Raw genomic sequence first — 20,682 nt, forward strand, 5'->3', positions numbered from 1 at the left:
TAGACGTGCAATAAAACCTCCTACGGTTTGTACATAGCATTGCAGCCCTTAACATGTGACGTCGTTATCCAGTTAAAGGGTTATGTATGGACCTCCATTAGCACTTACAATATTATGGTGTAAAATAGAACCAGTGTAGTGTAGTATGCATTAAACAGTAAAACTGCGATCGTTCGAGCAGGCAATATAAACAGCCTGTTGTGTTTCCTTACAGACATTATGATTGCTGGAAATAGTTCATGAATGGTTTAATTTGTTTCTTTCGCTTAATTAACCTTTTACTTCGCGAATTTGTATAACGGATATTAATTGAACTATCCTAGGCAATGACTATGTTTTGTTTTGAAAGACGAGCATTTTCAAAAGCCGAAATGAAATTGCCTGCAAAAATTGTAGAGCATGTGTAGAATATGTAATATACGGTATCGGAATGACCTTCGTTCCTCGTGAGAATCGTAATAAATTGTAACTGGAAGAAATAAAAATGGTTTTAACTTAGAACTCATTTTAAGACGCTATCGTGTAATCATAGTGGCAAATTATGATTCATTGCTCAAACAACAATAACTCTGACTTGGTGTGCCACGAATAGCTGATATCAAACCATGCCATCATATAAACCCAGATATCTCGTAGAAACTGTAAACAGATCCGAACACCATTGGTGTGTGTATATTGTAATGAAGAGATTTACAGTGATAATCATGGGATTTGTCAAAATGTTTTCCGGCACATGATAAAAGCTTTTATCCCGTCAGATGATGTTTTCGAAGCTAGGTAAAAACTTCGGAACATACAAAGACATTCATTAGAGTAATAACAACGTTTATGTTTGCGCTACAGTAACATTCAGATACAGACGACATTCTTGTCAGATACATACGACATTCTTGTCAGATACAGACGACATTCTGTCCAGATACAGACGACATTCTGGCCATATACCGACGACATTCTGGCCATATGCAGACGACATTCTGTCTAGATACAGACGACATTCTGGTCAGATACAGACATCCATCGGAAGCCCGAAATATACATGTACACCCAAACAATGGTATAAATAGTTGGACCGAGTCTGTTCTTTGGAAAGTTATTGACCAACGCAAACCAACTTAAAAAAATGTATATTTCCCCGGGAGAGGGGGCGGTAGAACGGAAAATCCCCTTAGTTTACTCATATAATATGATCCCTATGAACTAAAAAATAAACTTCTTCAATGTGAAAATCTCTCGTAATGTGCAAAACCATATAGGAAATATTTGTAAGTATATATGCACCTCAGGGACTGTCACCATTCATTATTTTCAGCTTAGACTTATTTTGCGCGTGACCAGAGGAGATCAAAGCATACAAACGAAACAATAATACTATTAATCTCAAAACACCTAGAGAGTAGGCGCATTAAGTAATAATTGATAAACTTAATATGTATATCCCGCTCGTTCTTGACCAGCTCTTTGATCTTGCTCGGGAGAGGATAATTAGTTGTGTAAACATGTAACATGTGGCAACATTTGGTGTCACCTTGTACCATATTTGTAATCATGCGTTTGGTCGCATTAGGTCGGCATTGAAGTCAATCCCATATTCTTAAATATTGTACCATATTGAATCTGTGTGATACAATAATTTTTTAAAGCTCATAATAATGTTATCATCTGAAGAAGTGCGACTTCTGATACTTGAAATATATTAGAATGCACTCACTAATCATGATGGTTAATTGTAAGAAAGACATCATTGGTGTTATCAGTCAAATGTCAAGTGTCTTACGATACAAACTTTAACAAATTTTCAACAGTTTATTCAGCAATTATCTGTTATCATCCCAAAGGTAAACAACGGGGCTCGGCCACTAATCTGGTTACAGTAGGTCCCTAATCTCCGGGATCAAAGGACAACTAGGGGTCAGCCGGCCCCTGATAGTGTCAAACCCTCCCCACTTGATAAACGTCCAGTGCGCATGCCGCGGCATTCTGAATTAATCCACATATCAACTACAAGATAGATTTATGACAATATGATAGCCAGGTCCAAGGCACATATCTCTGAACGAAAGTGTCTCTTCAGTGACATTTTCAAGTACATTAAACTAATATAATTAAGCTAATAATATTGTTTTGCTTTTTCGATATTATTATGACAATACCTTTTTGTTTTAAGAATATTTTGCTTTCCACTAAGGGTAACGATCTCTTCCAAAGTTTAGAGTTTACACCACACTCGAAAATTCAATAGAATTATTTCCAATATTTCAAATTCCACGGGTTTTTCGCCAAATGCCTGCCGAATTACCGCGGCTGTTCAATTCTCGGTCGGAGTTTATGCAAATACTTTTTTCTTAAAAACGTGTGTGTGCGTGCGTGTGTGTGTGTGTTTGAACATCTTTCTTTATTCGATAGCGTATGAATCCTAATTTATTGTGATTACAATTTTCTTCCAGCAATTTAAAACATATAAAACATGCAAAATTGCCATCTTATAACTGATCTTGAAAGTAATTAGTCCCATACATTGTTTTATGAATGCCATCCTCTTTCTTCACAGACCAGCACATAAAACATACCTTCGGCGCGCCACTTAAAGGCCCATATTTCACAAGATGTAGTAAGAGTGTGAAGTTTCAGGTCTAGGGTATTTCCTTGCAATAAAGAAGCTAGAGGGTGAAGTAAAGTACCCTAACCCATATGTAATTACCCATGAATTATATGATAATTCATTATAAGTTCATTCCGAAAAGGAAGTGAATATCGGGGAGCAAAAGTTAAGTTTAAAATTATTATTTTGTCAACAAATAAAGCATACAGGCCCCAATGTATCGAAACTTCTTAAGGTTAGCAGGCTTAAGTAGTTGATTTCAATAAGCCAAAATAATACTCAAATTTGATTTTCTTTAATAAAAAATGGGTTATCGTTATTATCACAAAAATAATTCCTATTTTAAGTCTAAAACCTCTAAATGAAGTATATATTACACGAATTAAAGAAAAACACAATTGAAGAGCTTAGCTTTATCGTGTTAGAAAAGAAGTTTTGAGAACCTGGGGCCAGATGATCACAATGGAGGAATACTAATAATGTTAATGTTTACACAGAAGAAATGACTGCAATAATACACCAGCAATATACTGCACATTTCCTGATATTTATGGAACGTTTAGTGCTCTTTCAAGAGAGTGTTAATTATCTACGCTTATTTTCTGCACTAAACGTTTGCGCGCAACAATTATTAGCAAATGAGTTCCCTAATATCGCAATCTCGAATCTGATTGGTAATTTGTTTTTTTGGATATTTTCATAGTTTTGAAAATAAAAGTGTAGAGTGTGCCTTTAATGAACGTAAAGTTTACAGTTTTCTTCATTTTCTTCGTAGACCTATCATGAAGCCAGGGGCTCAGTGTTTATTATACAAGGGTTTATGAAAATATTAATATTTACATATTTTGAAGTGAGATTTAGTGCGGTAAAGTAATCATTTATGCACCTGGAAGATATTTCTCATCTTCGAATCCCGATATCTCTCTCGCCGAGTTCCATTTGTTGTTTAGTTATAAAAGTGCATTATTTTAATTATTTTAATTATGTTATATGAAATAAAAGTCTCTCTTTAATTATCAGCTATTTTATTTATGAGATACTTAGGAAACAAAAGAAAATATTGATATTAAAAACGGTAAAATGAAAACTTGTATTTCTATAAATTATAATATCATCTCATGTATTTAATGAAATACAGGGCCGACCGAGTCAATAAACAAATAAATATTATCCAATGCATTAAACTAAAGCTTGGATTTGAATATAAAAAATGTACTGATTTACGTTATTATTGACTAGTTGTGTTCTAACATCTTAATGCTTTAATCGCACAATCTTTATTACTATCCTCGAAAAAAGTACAGGTGGAAAAATACATTTAATTTTTAACAATTTCTCTTTCTAAATTGATATTATTATCAATGTTGATATGTCTTAACGTGTTTTGAAGTGGTAAGAAGTCTTTAGGCACTTAAGTATAAAGCGTGCAGGTCGAGAAGGTACGCGATACAAAAGTAGTGAAATTTGTTGCCTGTATCACTGACAAAACAAGCATAACAATTTGACATCCCCCGAATTTAAGATAAATTGCATGAACGTGCACAACATCAGCTGCACGCAATTAATTAAATCGCAGGTTAATGATAAGTTTAAATACCGATTTGCTTTAGCGAATACGTATCTTATCATTATCATGAAAACCACCGTTTAAATGCTATTTGCTCATACTGTAGGTATGGATAAAACGTTTGTAAAGAATAACTGAGCATATTTTGACATCTTTATGCTACAATATGTGTCTGCTAACATATAAAATGTTGCCTGGCAAAACATACGAGAAACTGTTCTAAACATTTCCTATCGATACGTATGAGTTTTCAGGATGAAATCAAAATGCTCTCCATATAGTCGAACACAGGATTATTTTACACTTGTGAAACGTACTAACAAATATGCATGTTACAATACTTTGAATATGCAATGATTTATTTGAGATATATACTACTAAAATATTTGTTGCCGGTTTGTGACGACTAGAATATTGTATAGCTACCTGAATAATGAATGTTGCGAAAGTACAGTATTATATAAAGAATTTACAGATACATGTAAAAATATAAAAACATATTTCCCTGGTCTATATTTAGCACGGGCGCACATGCTTTGACAGAAAAGAACAAAAGTACGAACTCATCACGCATTTTTTAATAAAACCCCAAAGCCTTCATAATTATGTAATATTTTCAACATATGTCATTGTCATAAAGATGGGACCATAATGTTCCTGGGCGCATTATTTCAGGCCCCTAGATCTCAGCTGGAACATAATGGTCTAGCAGTTCTTTGTGAAGAAAGGACAATAAATATGCTATAAAGTTCTAGGTTTGTTCAGGTACATTTGTTTAAAGCTTATTAGATATGACATGCATGGATACATTCTCATAATTACGAGAAATTATTGTTAACATGTCAAGTTGAAGCACTGCTATTATATTAAAGGTATTTTTTCCCTCCGCTTGTGTCTTTACGAGCTTTAAAAACAACTACTGACGAATATTTTATTACCGATTGTTGACGTGATTAACCGGGTTAATGTTAGATTGAAACTGCGAGATACCTCAGGATTTAAGCTAATGGGAATTTCAAATACTTAACACCCTCGAAGAAACGATTTCAAAAACTGATGCTTATTCAATGAACAAAATATAGATGTTAAAGTCTTACCAAGTTTCATGATGTATTATCCAGCTTTGTCAACTTTTGTGCACGTGTCGATGTGTCCTCGTATTAAGTACGATTCGCCTCGTGCAGCACTATTAACATCAACTCGTGCATGGGCGGAAATAACATTTTTACAAGCAAGTACCCTTCCTTCTATGTTGGAGCCGCTATCCAGAAAAATCATATAAAATTATCATTAACATAAGTTCTTCAAGTGATTATAAGAAGACGATGGCTTCGATCTGAAGAAAGGTTAATGTGCATGTTGATGTCAAAATATTCCAACAAGTACTTGTATTGATAGGGAAGTCATTAGCTCTCTCTCTGGAGATGATCACCGGTGCCACGTGCTGTCAATAGCTCGGGAGTTTCGCTTTTGAATAACAGAGTATATCCGTAGTATGTTCCTACACCCGCAGTCTGAAGTATCGGGTACCGCCTCTAGTACGGAGAGAGACGTTAAAGTATATCCGAGTGCTCGTGCAACGGTGACGTTTCAAGTGAAATAATCTTGGCCAGTAGTTGTTTTGCACATAAAAAAGTTAGAAGCTTCCGTCCCGCAGTCGGTGAAAAGAGTTAATTACTCCTTAATGAATATCACAACTGTTTCCCTCGTTTGTTCACTAGCAAATCTATTAAGATGAAAACGATAAGCAATTTGTAGCATTTAGAAGCTGAAGTAATATATTGTGTCATTACAACTGTTCGTTTGCAAGTTTTATTAGTTCTGCGATTTTTGCGGACCTACAGCCGCAGTAATGGGTTTTCGGTCGCCATGCTAACCGGATCTCCATTCGTTATCTCCCCGAATTGTAACCGCTATCTCCCATGGCAGATTGTTCAAACTTGTAGGCGGAGCCAGGTAAAAACTGCCAGCCCCATAGCGCGGCAGCAGCCCGCGCATCTCTTAACATGTTAGTGATATCTCAAAGTTATTACTAATTTCAAATTAGAATCATTAATGATGGGTGTCACGGAGTATGTATAGAGGTTAGCTTTCATCAGTAATTGATGGGTGTTTAATGTGTTTGATCTATAGGAGAAACAGCGCTTCGGTAATTCGCAAAGGCATCTGAGTAAACGAAAACAAAACTAAATGAAAATTGAGTCATTTAAGCATAATTTATTGCCTTTAAAATACATTGCTTTACACATGTTATAAATTTGCAAATGGAAAATAAATATACGTGTTCTTTATTAATAGTGACATAAAAAATACGGCGCGCGGCACATGCTCAATCAAATAAAGACAATGGCAGTACTACCAGTAATTGGTACATGGTAAAAAGTGACAGTTGTAGAATGGATACATAACTAATGCCACAACAAAATAAATAGTCTATGTAGTCACGTTACATTGAGGTTACGTGACCCAGTGATGTCCGACATCTGTTTGCTATGGAAATAGACAACAATCCCTCTACTTCCGGTTTTGACAGGCGTCATGTCAAACGTGCTCCGGAACTTTTCGCGTGCAGCAACGTCACTGAAATCAACGTATACAGTCTTGCTTAATAAAAATTTCTTCAAAGCTTCCCCGCTGCCTTCAAAAAAAATAACCAGAACGTTGAGGATGGAAAATGACGCTTTCCTTTTCTTGGATAATAGTTTATGAAAATTAACTTTAAATACAATTGAAAGAAAATAGTGCTCGTCTTTTACCATTAGGTTAAACAAATATAGCCACAACCGTGCCGAATCAAAACGATACTTCTTGTATACTATAAGTCACATAAATGTCTTAAAACTTAAATGTTATGATTTATATTTCATTACGTGTATTCGTCATGTTTTTGTATATACTGTATAGTTCTGCTTCTTGTAAAGTTTACATACATTTTATTTATTTACTGTATATACTTTGGTTATAAAGTTTCTCTTCATGTATGGAGGAGACAAAGAATAAACTGTTTCAAAGTACGGTCTTAAATACACGTGTGACACTAAGTCAATTGTTTAAAAGTCGTTGATTTTTTTGGTTTGGTAAAGTAAGCAAAATATTTATTGATTGGTCAATCTTTATCAAATAATTCAGACGGTCAATTATATCATTTAAATGTGCGCACTAGACTAAAATAACCTGGACAGCTTATCCCAGTTTCATACAATAAGCTGCAGAAGACGTCTTAAGATACACTACAGCAATAGTTACTTGGGAGCATCACTTTTATGCCGGTGTGTTACCTCCCCCCTCCCCCTCCTTATATTACGCTGTCTACCTGGGTCCCGTTACCTGGGATCATCACTTTTATGTGTGTGTTACCCCCTCGCCCTTATATTACGCTGTCTACCTGGGTCCCGTTGCCTGGGATCATCACTTTTATGTGTGTGTTACCCCCCCCCCCCCTCCTTATATTACTCTGTCTACCTTGGTCCCGTTACCTGGGATCATCACTTTTATGTGTGTGTTACCCCCTCGCCCTTATATTACTCTGTCTACCTTGGTCCCGTTACCTGGGATCATCACTTTTATGTGTGTGTTATCCCCCTCCCCCTTATATTACTTTGTCTACCTTGGTCCCGTTACCTGGGATCATCACTTTTATGTGTGTGTTACCCCCTCGCCCTTATATTACTCTGTCTACATTGGTCCCGTTACCTGGGATCATCACTTTTATGTGTGTGTTATCCCCCTCCCCCTTATATGACTTTGTCTACCTGGGTCCCGTTACCTGGGATCATCACTTTTATGTGTGTGTTACCCCCCTCCCCCTTATATTACTTTGTCTACCTGGGTCCCGTTACCTGGGATCATCACTTTTATGTGTGTGTTATCCCCCTCCCCCTTATGTTATTTTGTCTACCTTGGTCCCGTTACCTGGGATCATCACTTTTATGTGTGTGTTATCCCCTCCCCCTCCCCTTATATTACGCTGTCTACCTGGGTCCCGTTGCCTGGGATCATCACTTTTATGTGTGTGTTATCCCCCTCCCCCTCCCCTTATATTACGCTGTCTACCTGGGTCCCGTTGCCTGGGATCATCACTTTTATGTGTGTGTTATCCTCCTCCCCCTCCCCTTATATAACGCTGTCTACCTGGGTCCCGTTATCTGGGATCATCACTTTTATGTGTGTGTTACCCCCTCCCCCTTATGTTACTCTGTCTACCTTGGTCCCGTTACCTGGGATCATCACTTTTATGTGTGTGTTATCCCCCTACCCCTTATGTTACTTTTTCTACCTTGGTCCCGTTACCTGGGATCATCACTTTTATGTGTGTGTTATCCCCCTCCCCCTTATGTTACTTTTTCTACCTGGGTCACGTTACCTGGGATCATCACTTTTATGTGTGTGTTACCCCCCTCCCCCTTATATAACGCTGTCTACCTTGGTCCCGTTATCTGTGATCATCACTTTTATGTGTGTGTTATCCCCCTCCCCCTCACTTTATATAACGCTGTCTACCTGGGTCCCGTTACCTGGGATCATCACTTTTATGTGTGTGTTATCCCCCTCCCCTTATATTACTCTGTCTACCTTGGTCCCGTTACCTAGGATCATCACTTTTATGTGTGTGTTACCCCCCCTCCCCCTTATGTTACTTTGTCTACCTGGGTCCCGTTACCTGGGATCATCACTTTTATGTGTGTGTTATCCCCCTCCCCCTTATGTTATTTTGTCTACCTGGGTCCCGTTACCTGGGATCATCACTTTTATGTGTGTGTTACCCCCCTCCCCCTTATGTTACTTTGTCTACCTGGGTCCCGTTACCTGGGATCATCACTTTTATGTGTGTGTTACCCCCTCCCCCTCCCCCTTATATTACTCTGTCTACCTGGGTCCCGTTACCTGGGATCATCACTTTTATGTGTGTGTTATCCCCCTCCCCCTTATATTACTTTGTCTACCTGGGTCCCGTTACCTGGGATAATCACTTTTATGTGTGTGTTATCCCCCTCCCCCTTATATTACTTTGTCTACCTGGGTCCCGTTACCTGGGATAATCACTGTTATGTGTGAGTTATCCCCCTCCCCCTCACCTTATATAACGCTCTCTACCTTGGTCCCGTTACCTGGGATCATCACTTTTATGTGTGTGTTATCCCCCTCCCCTTATATAACGCTGTCTACCTTGGTCCCGTTGCCTGGGATCATCACTTTTATGTGTGTGTTACCCCCTCCCCCTCACCTTATATTACTTTTTCTACCTGGGTCCCGTTACCTGGGATCATCACTTTTATGTGTGTGTTATCCCCCTCCCCCTTATATTACTCTGTCTACCTTGGTCCCGTTACCTGTGATCATCACTTTTATGTGTGTGTTAGCCCCCTCCCCCTTATGTTACTCTGTCTACCTGGGTCCCGTTACCTGGGATCATCACTTTTATGTGTGTGTTACCCCCCTCCCCTTATATTACTTTGTCTACCTGGGTCTCGTTACCTGGGATCATCACTTTTATGTGTGTGTTATCCCCCTCCCCCTTATATTACTCTGTCTACCTTGGTCCCGTTACCTGGGATCATCACTTTTATGTGTGTGTTATCCCCCTCCCCCTTATGTTACTCTGTCTACCTTGGTCCCGTTATCTGGGATCATCACTTTTATGTGTGTGTTATCCCCCTCCCCCTTATGTTACTCTGTCTACCTGGGTCCCGTTACCTGGGATCATCACTTTTATGTATGTGTTACCCCCCTCCCCCTTATGTTACTTTGTCTACCTTGGTCCCGTTACCTGGGATCATCACTTTTATGTGTGTGTTATCCCCCTCCCCCTTATGTTACTTTTTCTACCTGGATCCCGTTATCTGGGATCATCACTTTTATGTGTGTGTTATCCCCCTGCCCCTCCCCTTATATTACTTTGTCTACCTTGGTCCCGTTACCTGGGATCATCACTTTTATGTGTGTGTTACCCCCCTCCCCCTTATGTTACTTTTTCTACCTGAGTCCCGTTATCTGGGATCATCACTTTTATGTGTGTGTTACCCCCCTCCCCTTATGTTACTTTGTCTACCTCGGTCCCGTTACCTGGGATCATCACTTTTATGTGTGTGTTATCCCCCTCACCCTCCCCTTATACAACGCTGTCTACCTTGGTCCCGTTGCCTGGGATCATCACTTTTATGTGTGTGTTATCCCCCTCCCCCTTATGTTACTTTGTCTACCTGGGTCCCGTTACCTGGGATCATCACTTTTATGTGTGTGTTATCCCCCTCCCCCTTATATTACTCTGTCTACCTTGGTCCCGTTACCTGGGATCATCACTTTTATGTGTGTGTTATCCCCCTCCCCCTTATGTTACTTTGTCTACCTTGGTCCCGTTGCCTGGGATCATCACTTTTATGTGTGTGTTACCCCCTCCCCCTCCCCCTTATATTACTCTGTCTACCTTGGTCCCGTTACCTGGGATCATCACTTTTATGTGTGTGTTATCCCCCTCCCCCTTATATTACTCTGTCTACCTGGGTCCCGTTATCTGGGATCATCACTTTTATGTGTGTGTTACCCCCCTCCCCCTTATGTTACTTTGTCTACCTTGGTCCCGTTATCTGGGATCATCACTTTTATGTGTGTGTTACCCCCTCGCCCTTATATTACGCTGTCTACCTTGGTCCCGTTACATGGGATCATCACTTTTATGTGTGTGTTACCCCCTCGCCCTTATATTACGCTGTCTACCTTGGTCCCGTTACATGGGATCATCACTTTTATGTGTGTGTTACCCCCTCGCCCTTATATTACGCTGTCTACCTTGGTCCCGTTATCTGGGATCATCACTTTTATGTGTGTGTTACCCCCTCGCCCTTATATTACTCTGTCTACCTTGGTCCCGTTACCTGGGATCATCACTTTTATGTGTGTGTTACCCCCCTCCCCCTTATATTACTTTGTCTACCTGGGTCCCGTTACCTGGGATAATCACTTTTATGTGTGTGTTATCCCCCTCCGCCTTATATTACTCTGTTTACCTGGGTCCCGTTATCTGGGATCATCACTTTTATGTGTGTGTTACCCCCTCGCCCTCACCTTATATTACGCTGTCTACCTTGGTCCCGTTATCTGGGAGCATCACTTTTATGTGTGTGTTATCCCCCTCCCCTTATATTACGCTGTCTACCTGGCCCCATTTCATTTACGATCTTTTGTCTCAAGATCGTAAATTTGCAGGCGTTATGGGTGTAAACTGCGTTTCAATAGTATCAAGAACATTTATCTTTAACTTAATGGCTGTCCCCGGGCACTCTTAAGCTGTGTCAGTTTTACGACTAAGGTATATCATTGATAAAAACGGGACCCAGAAGCCTACCTTAAGTTAAAACTAATTATGCGTAACGAATTATGCTTAATAAGAAGTCTCTGCCTACTGCGTACCGACCTTTTTATTCCCGAATAATCACACTGAATTCCGCGTACCAAAAAGGGGGAGGGGGTGGGGTGGAATTGTCTGACGGGGGGGGGGGGGGGGGTCAGCTTCTATTGTGGAAATACCTATTTCATTGGCAGGAATTTCATTTCTTGATTGTTGTACTTTTATCCTAAGCTGGTAGGTTGAACTGATTAGCTTGCATCATCGTTGCTCCGATACAATAATACAGGCAGCTTAGAATTCCCCGAATGCGGATGGAAAAACATTAGAATAAGTATCTGATTTAACGTGTATCTTTCCCAAATGTTATCCTTTTTTTCTTTAAAATGCTTTAAATCTTTGATATATGTTTCTTGTACCGGAGATTTATTTCACGTGAGTTTTGTTTATTTAAGTTATTTAAGTCGAAATAATTTTTGTTCATGTATGTTTCAAAAGTTTAAAGGATATGTTAATGTTCTTTTCAAAGGTCAAATGGATTTTTACATGTACATTTTGAAAGTACATCAAGGATTTTTTTCATGAAAAGCCACTAAATAATTGAAATACGCACCATTCCATAAAGAAACAGTATTAGTAACATCCTTTTGCCGCCAAAGCCCTTTTATGTATTTCTTGATGACTTTTCATGTACGTTTTAAAGTGAAAAGGATATTTTTAGTATAAGTTATCTTGCCGAAAGTGTTATACATGTAGTCATTATTTTTTGACATGTAAGTTTTAAACGTAAAATGGATATTTTTTTTCATGTAAGCTAACGTTTAAAAAAGTTTGCTCATGTAAATTATAGGATTGTTTCATGAAAAGACGGAATATAACCTCGACGGTACCACAAAATAAGAATACTAGTTGTAATAGACCGAAAGCCGGGAAGCAGAACTCACGGTTGCGTGTATACGTCAGGTTTCTGGAGTCCCGGACCCTCCACCCACAACTCACAGTTCGTCAGCGCCACCGGAAGTGGATTCTCAAACGTCACGTGTACAGTAAACCGCTGCCCAACATTAACGTTCAATGGTGACTAAAATCAGAAATGTCCATAATGGTAGAATTATTATTATTATTATTATTATTATTATTATTATTATTATTATTAATATTATTTTTACTTTTAATCGACATAACCAGCTTGCTGTCAGCTGTTCTGTCACATATCAGTGTAAAGCCTTAATGTTCACAAACCGTATTAGTCACACATGTATGAATTATTAATACGTATAATATGTCACATTTTGAAGTGACACTTACACGTTTGATCATTTTTTGGAGTTGGACTATGCACCCATATATCACCAATGGCGGATCCAGGAACTGATGTTAGAGGGGGCGTAACTTAGGGACGAGAATTTGAAATGCGCCCCTCCCTTAGAACCGGAAGTATATGGCATAATCTGTTTGCACGGGGATCTGGGGTTACTCCCTCAAGAATATTTGTAGTCAAAAATGGTGCATTATGTGCGTATTTTATTACTGTTCTCTCCGATATTAATATAAAAAGTAAACTTGGACGATTTTAGAGGTGACACGCGCCGGGTGAGCCCCCCTTCTGACCTTCTAAATCCGCTAGTGGTAACCTCACTTGTTGAAGTCATGAATGCAAATAATACTATGTATAATAATAAATGATAAATACCAGAGTTGGTATTTACAATGATAATACAAGCTTATCTACCGGATGGCGTAACTACTGTATAGGACACACGTGAGAGCACATATACACCATCACAACATAACACAAATTTAATTTTAATACAAATATAAATTTACACCTCCCAGTATAACTCTGTTACATTGTCTCACTGCGGCAATTTAAAGCGTTAATGCCTCCATAAACAGAACATCAGCGCACAACTGCCGTGATCTGTGGATTGATGAATTTAATCTTTAAAAGAAATATGGATCGTTTGTAGCACTTTTTATTATAATTATAAAGTACAGACAATGCTTTTACGTACTTCAATATCAAGATCTGGTTTTCTTAAAGCGAGCTCATCTCTCTCGAACACATGCTGCTCGGTTTCCTTGACAACGCCGATACACGTGGCAACACAGAGGCAATGTTCCACTAATTTTTCAAGGTATACTTCTACGGGTACCTTTAAAACCAGTTGTCCGGCTGCAAGAAACAGTTGTAAATTGATCATTGGTTAGAACAGCCTCAGTATAACATTCTATTGGCTTTATAACATTTTATCAAGTGTCAACGGTTCAGTACGGGAAAATCATCTACGAACAGTCATTTCGACAATAAAATATAATGCAGTCTAGAGTCTAAAAATGATATATAGTTGAAATGTCTTGATTTCTAAACAAAACCTATCCAAATTCTGCTATGTTTATGTGAAATCACTTACATAAATTTGGTTTTAAGTGTTCTTGCAACTCCTGTATGGATATGTTTTCATGGTGAACGCCGTTATAGTAAGAACTGTCCAGTCGCAGTGTACCGTTGAATGTGCGCTCCTCGGAAACCGTGTTGATGAATGTCAAGGTCACTGTTATGTCTTCACCTATCACTGCGCCGGGATCGCTCTCGATATTTATCTGAACATCCTGACAGAAACATTGACATTTCAATAAATATTTATATTCAATTTATGTAACTCTTTATGCGACCTAAAACCGCCAAGAAAGAACATAACTCAGCCGGTGTGTGTGTGTGAATGGAGTTTCCCTTGACAACGGCACTCTTGAACGTGGAATTAAAAAAATACCCGGAAGTGCGCTCTCGCCTTATTTCGGACAAATCGTTAACTGGTTAACCTGTGTGTCAGGGATTAAGAACGAGAATCAATGTAAGTGAAGGAGACAAATTAATGGTAAATGCAACTGGACTCCCTACCTGTGTTCCCTGGTTGTACAGGCCAGGCATGGTGGAGTGTAGGTTTGCCTCCCTAACGGCCATCCGCTCCTCATCAGACTCTGGGGAAGAGAAACCAAGGATATCACATAAATCAGTGAAGTTACATCGATTGCTTCATTTATATCGTCCGAAATGCTCATAAATTTGCCTGGTGGCTGCGTCACAGAAAATGTATTAAAAAGAGCATAAAAATATATTGAAAAAATGTTAGCATATCGTTTTAAAAATCCTTGATAGTCTTGCAACTTTTGTAAAGATATTGTACACTATTTTAAAATATTTTGCTTCCATACCTTCAGGAAATTTGTACTGTTCAGTGATGTCTTCAGCAATCGTTTCCGGTTGTTCATCGGGAGAAGGCCGCTGTGTGAGTAAAATCTTCCCTATACTGGAATGGGTAAAATATGGTTCATCCATTTGAAATGTCGAGCCATTTTGCACGTGTACGAAGAATATCTTACATAACACTTTGAATGTATGCAGATAACACCAAGTTATAACATAGAAACTATGTTATGGCCAATGCATAAAGCTACCTTTGCTTCTTGACGGAAATGGGCGTCATGGAGCCGTCAGGGCGGACGGACCAGTAGACGCGGTCCGCGTTCACCTCGGCGAAGGCGAACCGTCCGTCGTACGGCAGGTGGACCCGGCCCTCCTTTACGGCTCGTAGGGAACAAGGTCCCATGCAGTACAAACCTGCATTTAAGGGCAGATATCATTTTAAATCAAATTATTATAGGTTCTAATTGAAGCGTGAAAAGGGAGTCCAATACGATTAAAAGTATTTTCCACATAATTATTTTGCCATTGAACTTCTTATAAATGCACTGAGGTAATTGGATCAGATCAATAGTAGTATTACATACCTGTTAAAATTCAGTTTTATATATTGTATGATTTAAACATAGTATGGAAACCGGACTGTGCTATTGCACGTATCACATGACCAGGGCCATGGCCATTATGCAACTCGATGAGAATATACTTAAATGATTGTTAGACATTTATAAACTATAAGAATCCATTTTGTTTTTATACCTCATTATAGACCACCTTAAAACGTTTTGTTATATATATATTTTCAGTAGCATACGGTTATAAACACTCTGTGACTGTGGTGTAGAGTCTACGGCCTGCCAACCGCCATATCCGGTCGGAAGATCCGCACGCGCCATCCACACGTCGTTCCACACATGGAAGTTCCTGAAACATTTTGAAAATCTATGTTTTCTCTATATACCATGTCCATGTTTTGAAGTTGATTTTGCATTCCGCCAAAATGCGTCTACATTCTTTAAGTTAACGGATTGAACCACAAAACTGTAACTGTGTTGTTTAATGCAGGAAAATCTGTCACAAACCGTTTCGTTGGCATCAGCTAACCTTTGATAAAGAAAGACAACTCTTACCACACAGAATCGCGGTTAAAGTTTTCGCCATGGAGTCGTTCCCCCTGGCTGTTGTAGTGGTAGTCTATCGTGATATTTCCGTCCTGATCGTGAGCTGAGTTGAAGTTCGACACGCTTCGTGTCGGAATACCCAGAGCGCGACAAACTAGGGAGATTATTTGAGATACTAATTAACCGTGAAATTAATTTGTTTGATTAAAAAAAGAATTTTATACATAAAATGGCAATTTGCAATTACATGGTCGATTTAAAACTGAAGCATTGGACAATCACAAGTATGCATACATTCATAAAAATATCGCAGTATAAAGCTTGTTCATAGTATTAACCAAATTAAGTTATCTGAGCAAAGTAAACACTATCGGAATGCGACTACATATATTTATTTTGGTCAAATGGTAAATTATATCATTGAGGGATAAGTTTACCGGAAGTGAGAACCCCAGAGTACACCCAGCATTGACCGTACTTGACGGGTCTATGCGTATGAAAATATCGATCCAAGATGGCACCACTTCCGGTCCAGGCGACCGGACTGACGCCTCCCTCGTAACTGCTACTCCAGTTGCCTTTAACTACACCATTGTCGTCATTCGAGTTGATCTGAGAAATAGAAGGCACCATGTGGAATAGAATTACATGTACATTGTACATCCAAATAGTAAGTCTATAAATTATCGTTGTTTTGCATACATGTAATGGTGTTATTTATTCGTGCCTGTCAACATATTTCAAGACATGGTGTTTCTTTGAGATTTTGACTTATTGTACAAGTGTCACCGAAAATCAGCTTAACCTACTGTAACAGGACATGTCATTGATCCAACAGACTTCTAGACCACTTGGCATCTAGTTTTACCTTATAATGGCCACGAGAGAGAGATGATGAAAAACCAATGATATGATTATATAAGTGAATATTATACGCCTTGTTACGTATTTAATTATATATGTGTATAATTAACTTAAGCTGATTGACAGTGTCACCTATGGCGTTCCTCACTTACAATGGCTGAAAGGCGGCGGACGATGGTAACGGGGTCCCCAAGGTCGTCATCCGGGATTAGACATTTTTCAAGTAGGAGCAGTGCGCAGTCCAGCACATCACCAGAAAACTGTGGTTAGTGAATGTCAACTTTGTTAATATAAGTAACTTTATTATGTACACGCCATTACTCAATTATGATTGGCGCATAGTACCTTTCAAACTATTTTTAAAACCTGTGTAAAAGGGTCGGTTACAAGTTATAACTTTAAGAGCTAGGAACGTCCTTTTCAACACACGTTCAAAGTCAAAGCCAAAACATTCTAGTGCACACCAAATATATTTGAAAACATCTTTTGACATTCTATTCTAATAATATAGGTGCACAAGTATCTAAATTTTTCCTACGCATTTTGAACGCTTATTTTTTGCCTTTTAATTTACTTTTAATGATAGCGTATTGAAGTTTTGACGAAATACACTGTGAAGATAATTGTGCAATTTCATGCAATTCACGCGTTTACGTAGTAGGCGAGACTATGACACATATTTGGGAGGTTATTAACCGAGTACATCCAACCTGAGTTAAAATCATACTTTAGAACGATCAAATACACGTGCAATAACAGCTAAAAGCTTTCATCGTCGGATACCCCTACATACTACTGCGCTATGCTTCGCCGTGTATCATACATGAAGTGTAACGAAATACAGACCGTGGTTGCCGACTATGTAAACTATGGGTGAACTATGAGTCACTATTGATTTCAAGTTCCGGTAGAAACCAGAACTGCACTTGTGCCCTTATTGAGGAGGCCAGAGAACATTTCTGTCACAGAGCTGTAGACCACGGTACCTATGGTGACAGTACTAGTCTAACATCAACTCCTTTCACATCAACAAGTAACATTTCATACAGAAATGGCTCAAGGTACTTTATATACATTTCCTGTTTATGTTTGTTTCTTTTAAAACAGTTTTGTTAAAAACATGTATACCTGTCCAAATACCCAGGGTTTTGCGCGTATTTTCGTGTAGCTGCCCATGTACATATGGCCAGCCTCATTCAGAATGTATTCCGCAAGGAGTCGCTCATCTTGCATGTACACAATGTCGTCTGCAACACCAAAAATAAAACTCATACCTTATTGCGTTTTGGGGAAGGTAAGAAAATGTCACATTAAAACTTCAGATCCAATCTAAAATGCATTGTTTTCCAGTTTTCCTATATCATATTGTTCTTGTTTCGTTAGTTTATACTTATTTCTTGAAGCTCGATTATGACGAAAGCTGGTAGCTTATAGAACCACGCTCGAGTCAGTTTCCTGGCTCGAAACCAGTACTGGTGTCCGTTTTGAGAGGCCGTGAGAAGGTACCCCTGTACCAGAAGACCACTCTCATCTTGTTTCGTTCTGTCTGTATTCCACAACATGCATGAATTGCTGCAGAAATATCAAATTTAAATATTGATTTAGTCATTTAGCTGATCTTGTCTTAAACAGTAAGTACCCCTACCTACATTCAAAGTAGCACATATGGATGCATTATTTAAATGAGTATTGTGATATTTTTTCTTGTTATTTATAATCAAGTTATATAAGTTGACGAATCAGTTTACCTCTACACCAGGGATTAAACAAGATATACAGTGGGTCCGGGAACTGGTATCTGTACATGGCTCTAGCACTCTCAACACTCTTGATGACGTCAATGCTCAATCTCCACTTTCCAACAGGCGTGTCTGCTGGCGTCATTATGGCAACCGTGACGTCATTTCCGTTGCGTGATTTGATGTACGCGTTCCATCGGTCACTGACGTACTCCTCGGATAGAACAACCTCTGCGTAGGTACGTGATGGCGAGAACGAGCCACTACTGTCTACAGAAAAAACACCGAAGTGTATATATGTCACGTGACACACGGCTTTTTTCTCTCGCAATAGAACACATTTTATTTATAAAAAGTATTGTTACAAGTGAAAATAACTCGTTCCTTGATTTATATTGGGACATGCCTGGTGTTTCGGTCTCGAAAACCGTCGTTAATACCCTGTGATTTCGCTGACCGTTTCTATTATGACTTCATTTGTCAATTAACAGTATTTTACTATGTAAAGTATGTTGTGTTTGCTGTTTTGTACGTCTTTTGATGTTTGGCTTTTTGGCTTTACACCCTTGTGCCGTTGAAGAAGAACACAGGAATTGAATGTTTCTTGAAAAATATTCATTCTTTTATTGTAAAAAATACTCCTACAATCAAAATAACGTGATCACCAACCTCAACAATTACGTCAACATTCAAAGTTAAACAAGTATCAAATTTTGTGTAAACTTATGTACCCGAAGGAAACCCACATGTCCGGTTTGGTGACCATAAACCAATCTTACATGCTAGGCCGGGAATCGAACCGGAGTTGCGTATGTTAAAAGCGAGCGTGCTGATCACCTCGCTAACACTCAATTTTTTTCTACATACCTAATTCAAATCTGAACATGATGTCATCATTGTACGCGTAAAACGGTCGATTAAAGCCCACGTCAACATGGAACACCTGTCCACGCCGTATCACGAGGAATTCGCGCGGGTCGTACACGTGTCTGTCTGTGATGTCAAACTCATCTGTGTGGTGTTCTGATGTGTTTTGACGCACGCGTAACTCTACTCCTCTCACCTGCAGCGTTTTGATGAAGCCACTGTCTTAAAGATAAAAATACATCATGACAAACCAAATGACACTTGAGCTACGAGTGGTCTTAGACCATCTGTTTTGCGATTAAAAAGATGTACATAATAGTATAGACCATTACAAATTCGGTATAGGTTGTTTACTTGCAGGTCTATATGACGCTTGATCGTTAAATTACGGAGCAGCCAGACGTATTTCCAAAAGAAATCCAAATATGATGATGAGGTATTTTATGGTTGAATATTTCTTTTATTTTATTTTTGACATATTGAAAACTCTTACCGAATAATATCACCCGAAAGTCTTTATTTTACCTTAGACATGAGGCAACACATAAAAAAGTTTGTTTTGAAGCTGTCGACTATACTATTTTCTTACGATGATGTATGCCTATATACTACTTTGGAGACAATTGTGAGTACGCAGTTTCTCTCTCTCTCTTTTCCAAAAAGTTTTCGACTCCCCCCCCCATCCCATCCCCCCTCTCTCTCTCCCTCCCTCCCTCTCTCCCTCCCTCCCTCCCTCCTACTCTCTCTCTCTCTCTCTCTCTCTCTCTCTCTCTCTCATTCTCTCTCTCTCTCTCTCTCTCTCTCTCTCTCTCTCTGTTGACGTATAGTATTTTGACAAAGTTATTGCCGTAAATGAATCCTAAGCAATAAATGTGTGAGTTATAATGGTCATCGTCATGTTTTATATCGCCAGTGTTGTTGAGCGTGCCCTGCTGTATGGCAAATGTCGTGCTCTTTTCTTTTGCCATCGTAAATTTACGTGTGATTTTAAACAATCATTAATCAGCTAAGTGTTTGAAATTATGCTTTGTCTATTGGTCTAGCCTCGACCGATTTACCAAAATATTTATTGACGATTTGAAAATCATGCCATCCCATTAAATTAATTTCGAACACTAAAATGGTCATTCCACGAATACAATAATTCATAACATACTTCATTAATCCCCTGGTTTAATAAACAACACTCATTAAAAAAACTATATGCTTACAAAATATCGAAAAGCTCTTACCTCGTACAGAGGAATAAACTGTTGGTCTGTAAGCGATCACTGTCCGGAAAGACATGTTTGTCCAAAGTTTCGTTATAATTTCAGAATCACCAAACGTACACTTACTACCACTCTCCGTGAATACTACCACGGTGATATTTGTT

At 38.8% G+C, this 20,682-nt stretch overlaps 2 protein-coding genes across 2 annotated transcripts in view; both read right to left on the minus strand.

The window, feature by feature from the left end:
- The window catches only part of LOC128243886 (uncharacterized), a 29,170-nt gene extending 23,144 nt beyond the window's left edge, over positions 1–6,026 (minus strand). Inside the window, exon 1 of the mRNA XM_052961872.1 lies at positions 5,267–6,026. Coding sequence (XP_052817832.1) covers positions 5,267–5,276 — 10 coding nt within the window. The 5' untranslated portion in view covers positions 5,277–6,026. The remainder of the gene's footprint in view (positions 1–5,266) is intronic.
- A 517-nt stretch (positions 6,027–6,543) lies between these two features.
- On the minus strand, positions 6,544–20,637 carry LOC128244549 (hemocyte protein-glutamine gamma-glutamyltransferase-like). Its single transcript, XM_052962546.1, has 15 exons — positions 20,540–20,637; positions 19,308–19,529; positions 18,450–18,710; positions 17,830–17,948; positions 16,854–16,961; positions 16,275–16,449; positions 15,847–15,991; positions 15,531–15,640; positions 14,971–15,133; positions 14,728–14,822; positions 14,414–14,493; positions 13,926–14,124; positions 13,527–13,687; positions 12,456–12,592; positions 6,544–6,749 (listed from the first exon to the last, which is right to left on the minus strand). Exons 1-15 carry the CDS (start codon positions 20,592–20,594, stop codon positions 6,611–6,613), a joined length of 2,169 nt encoding a protein of 722 aa, XP_052818506.1. The 5' UTR covers positions 20,595–20,637; the 3' UTR covers positions 6,544–6,610.
- Positions 20,638–20,682: the final 45 nt, after the last annotated feature.

Source organism: Mya arenaria, chromosome 8, assembly GCF_026914265.1.
Source record: "Mya arenaria isolate MELC-2E11 chromosome 8, ASM2691426v1".
Classification (NCBI taxonomy): domain Eukaryota; kingdom Metazoa; phylum Mollusca; class Bivalvia; order Myida; family Myidae; genus Mya; species Mya arenaria.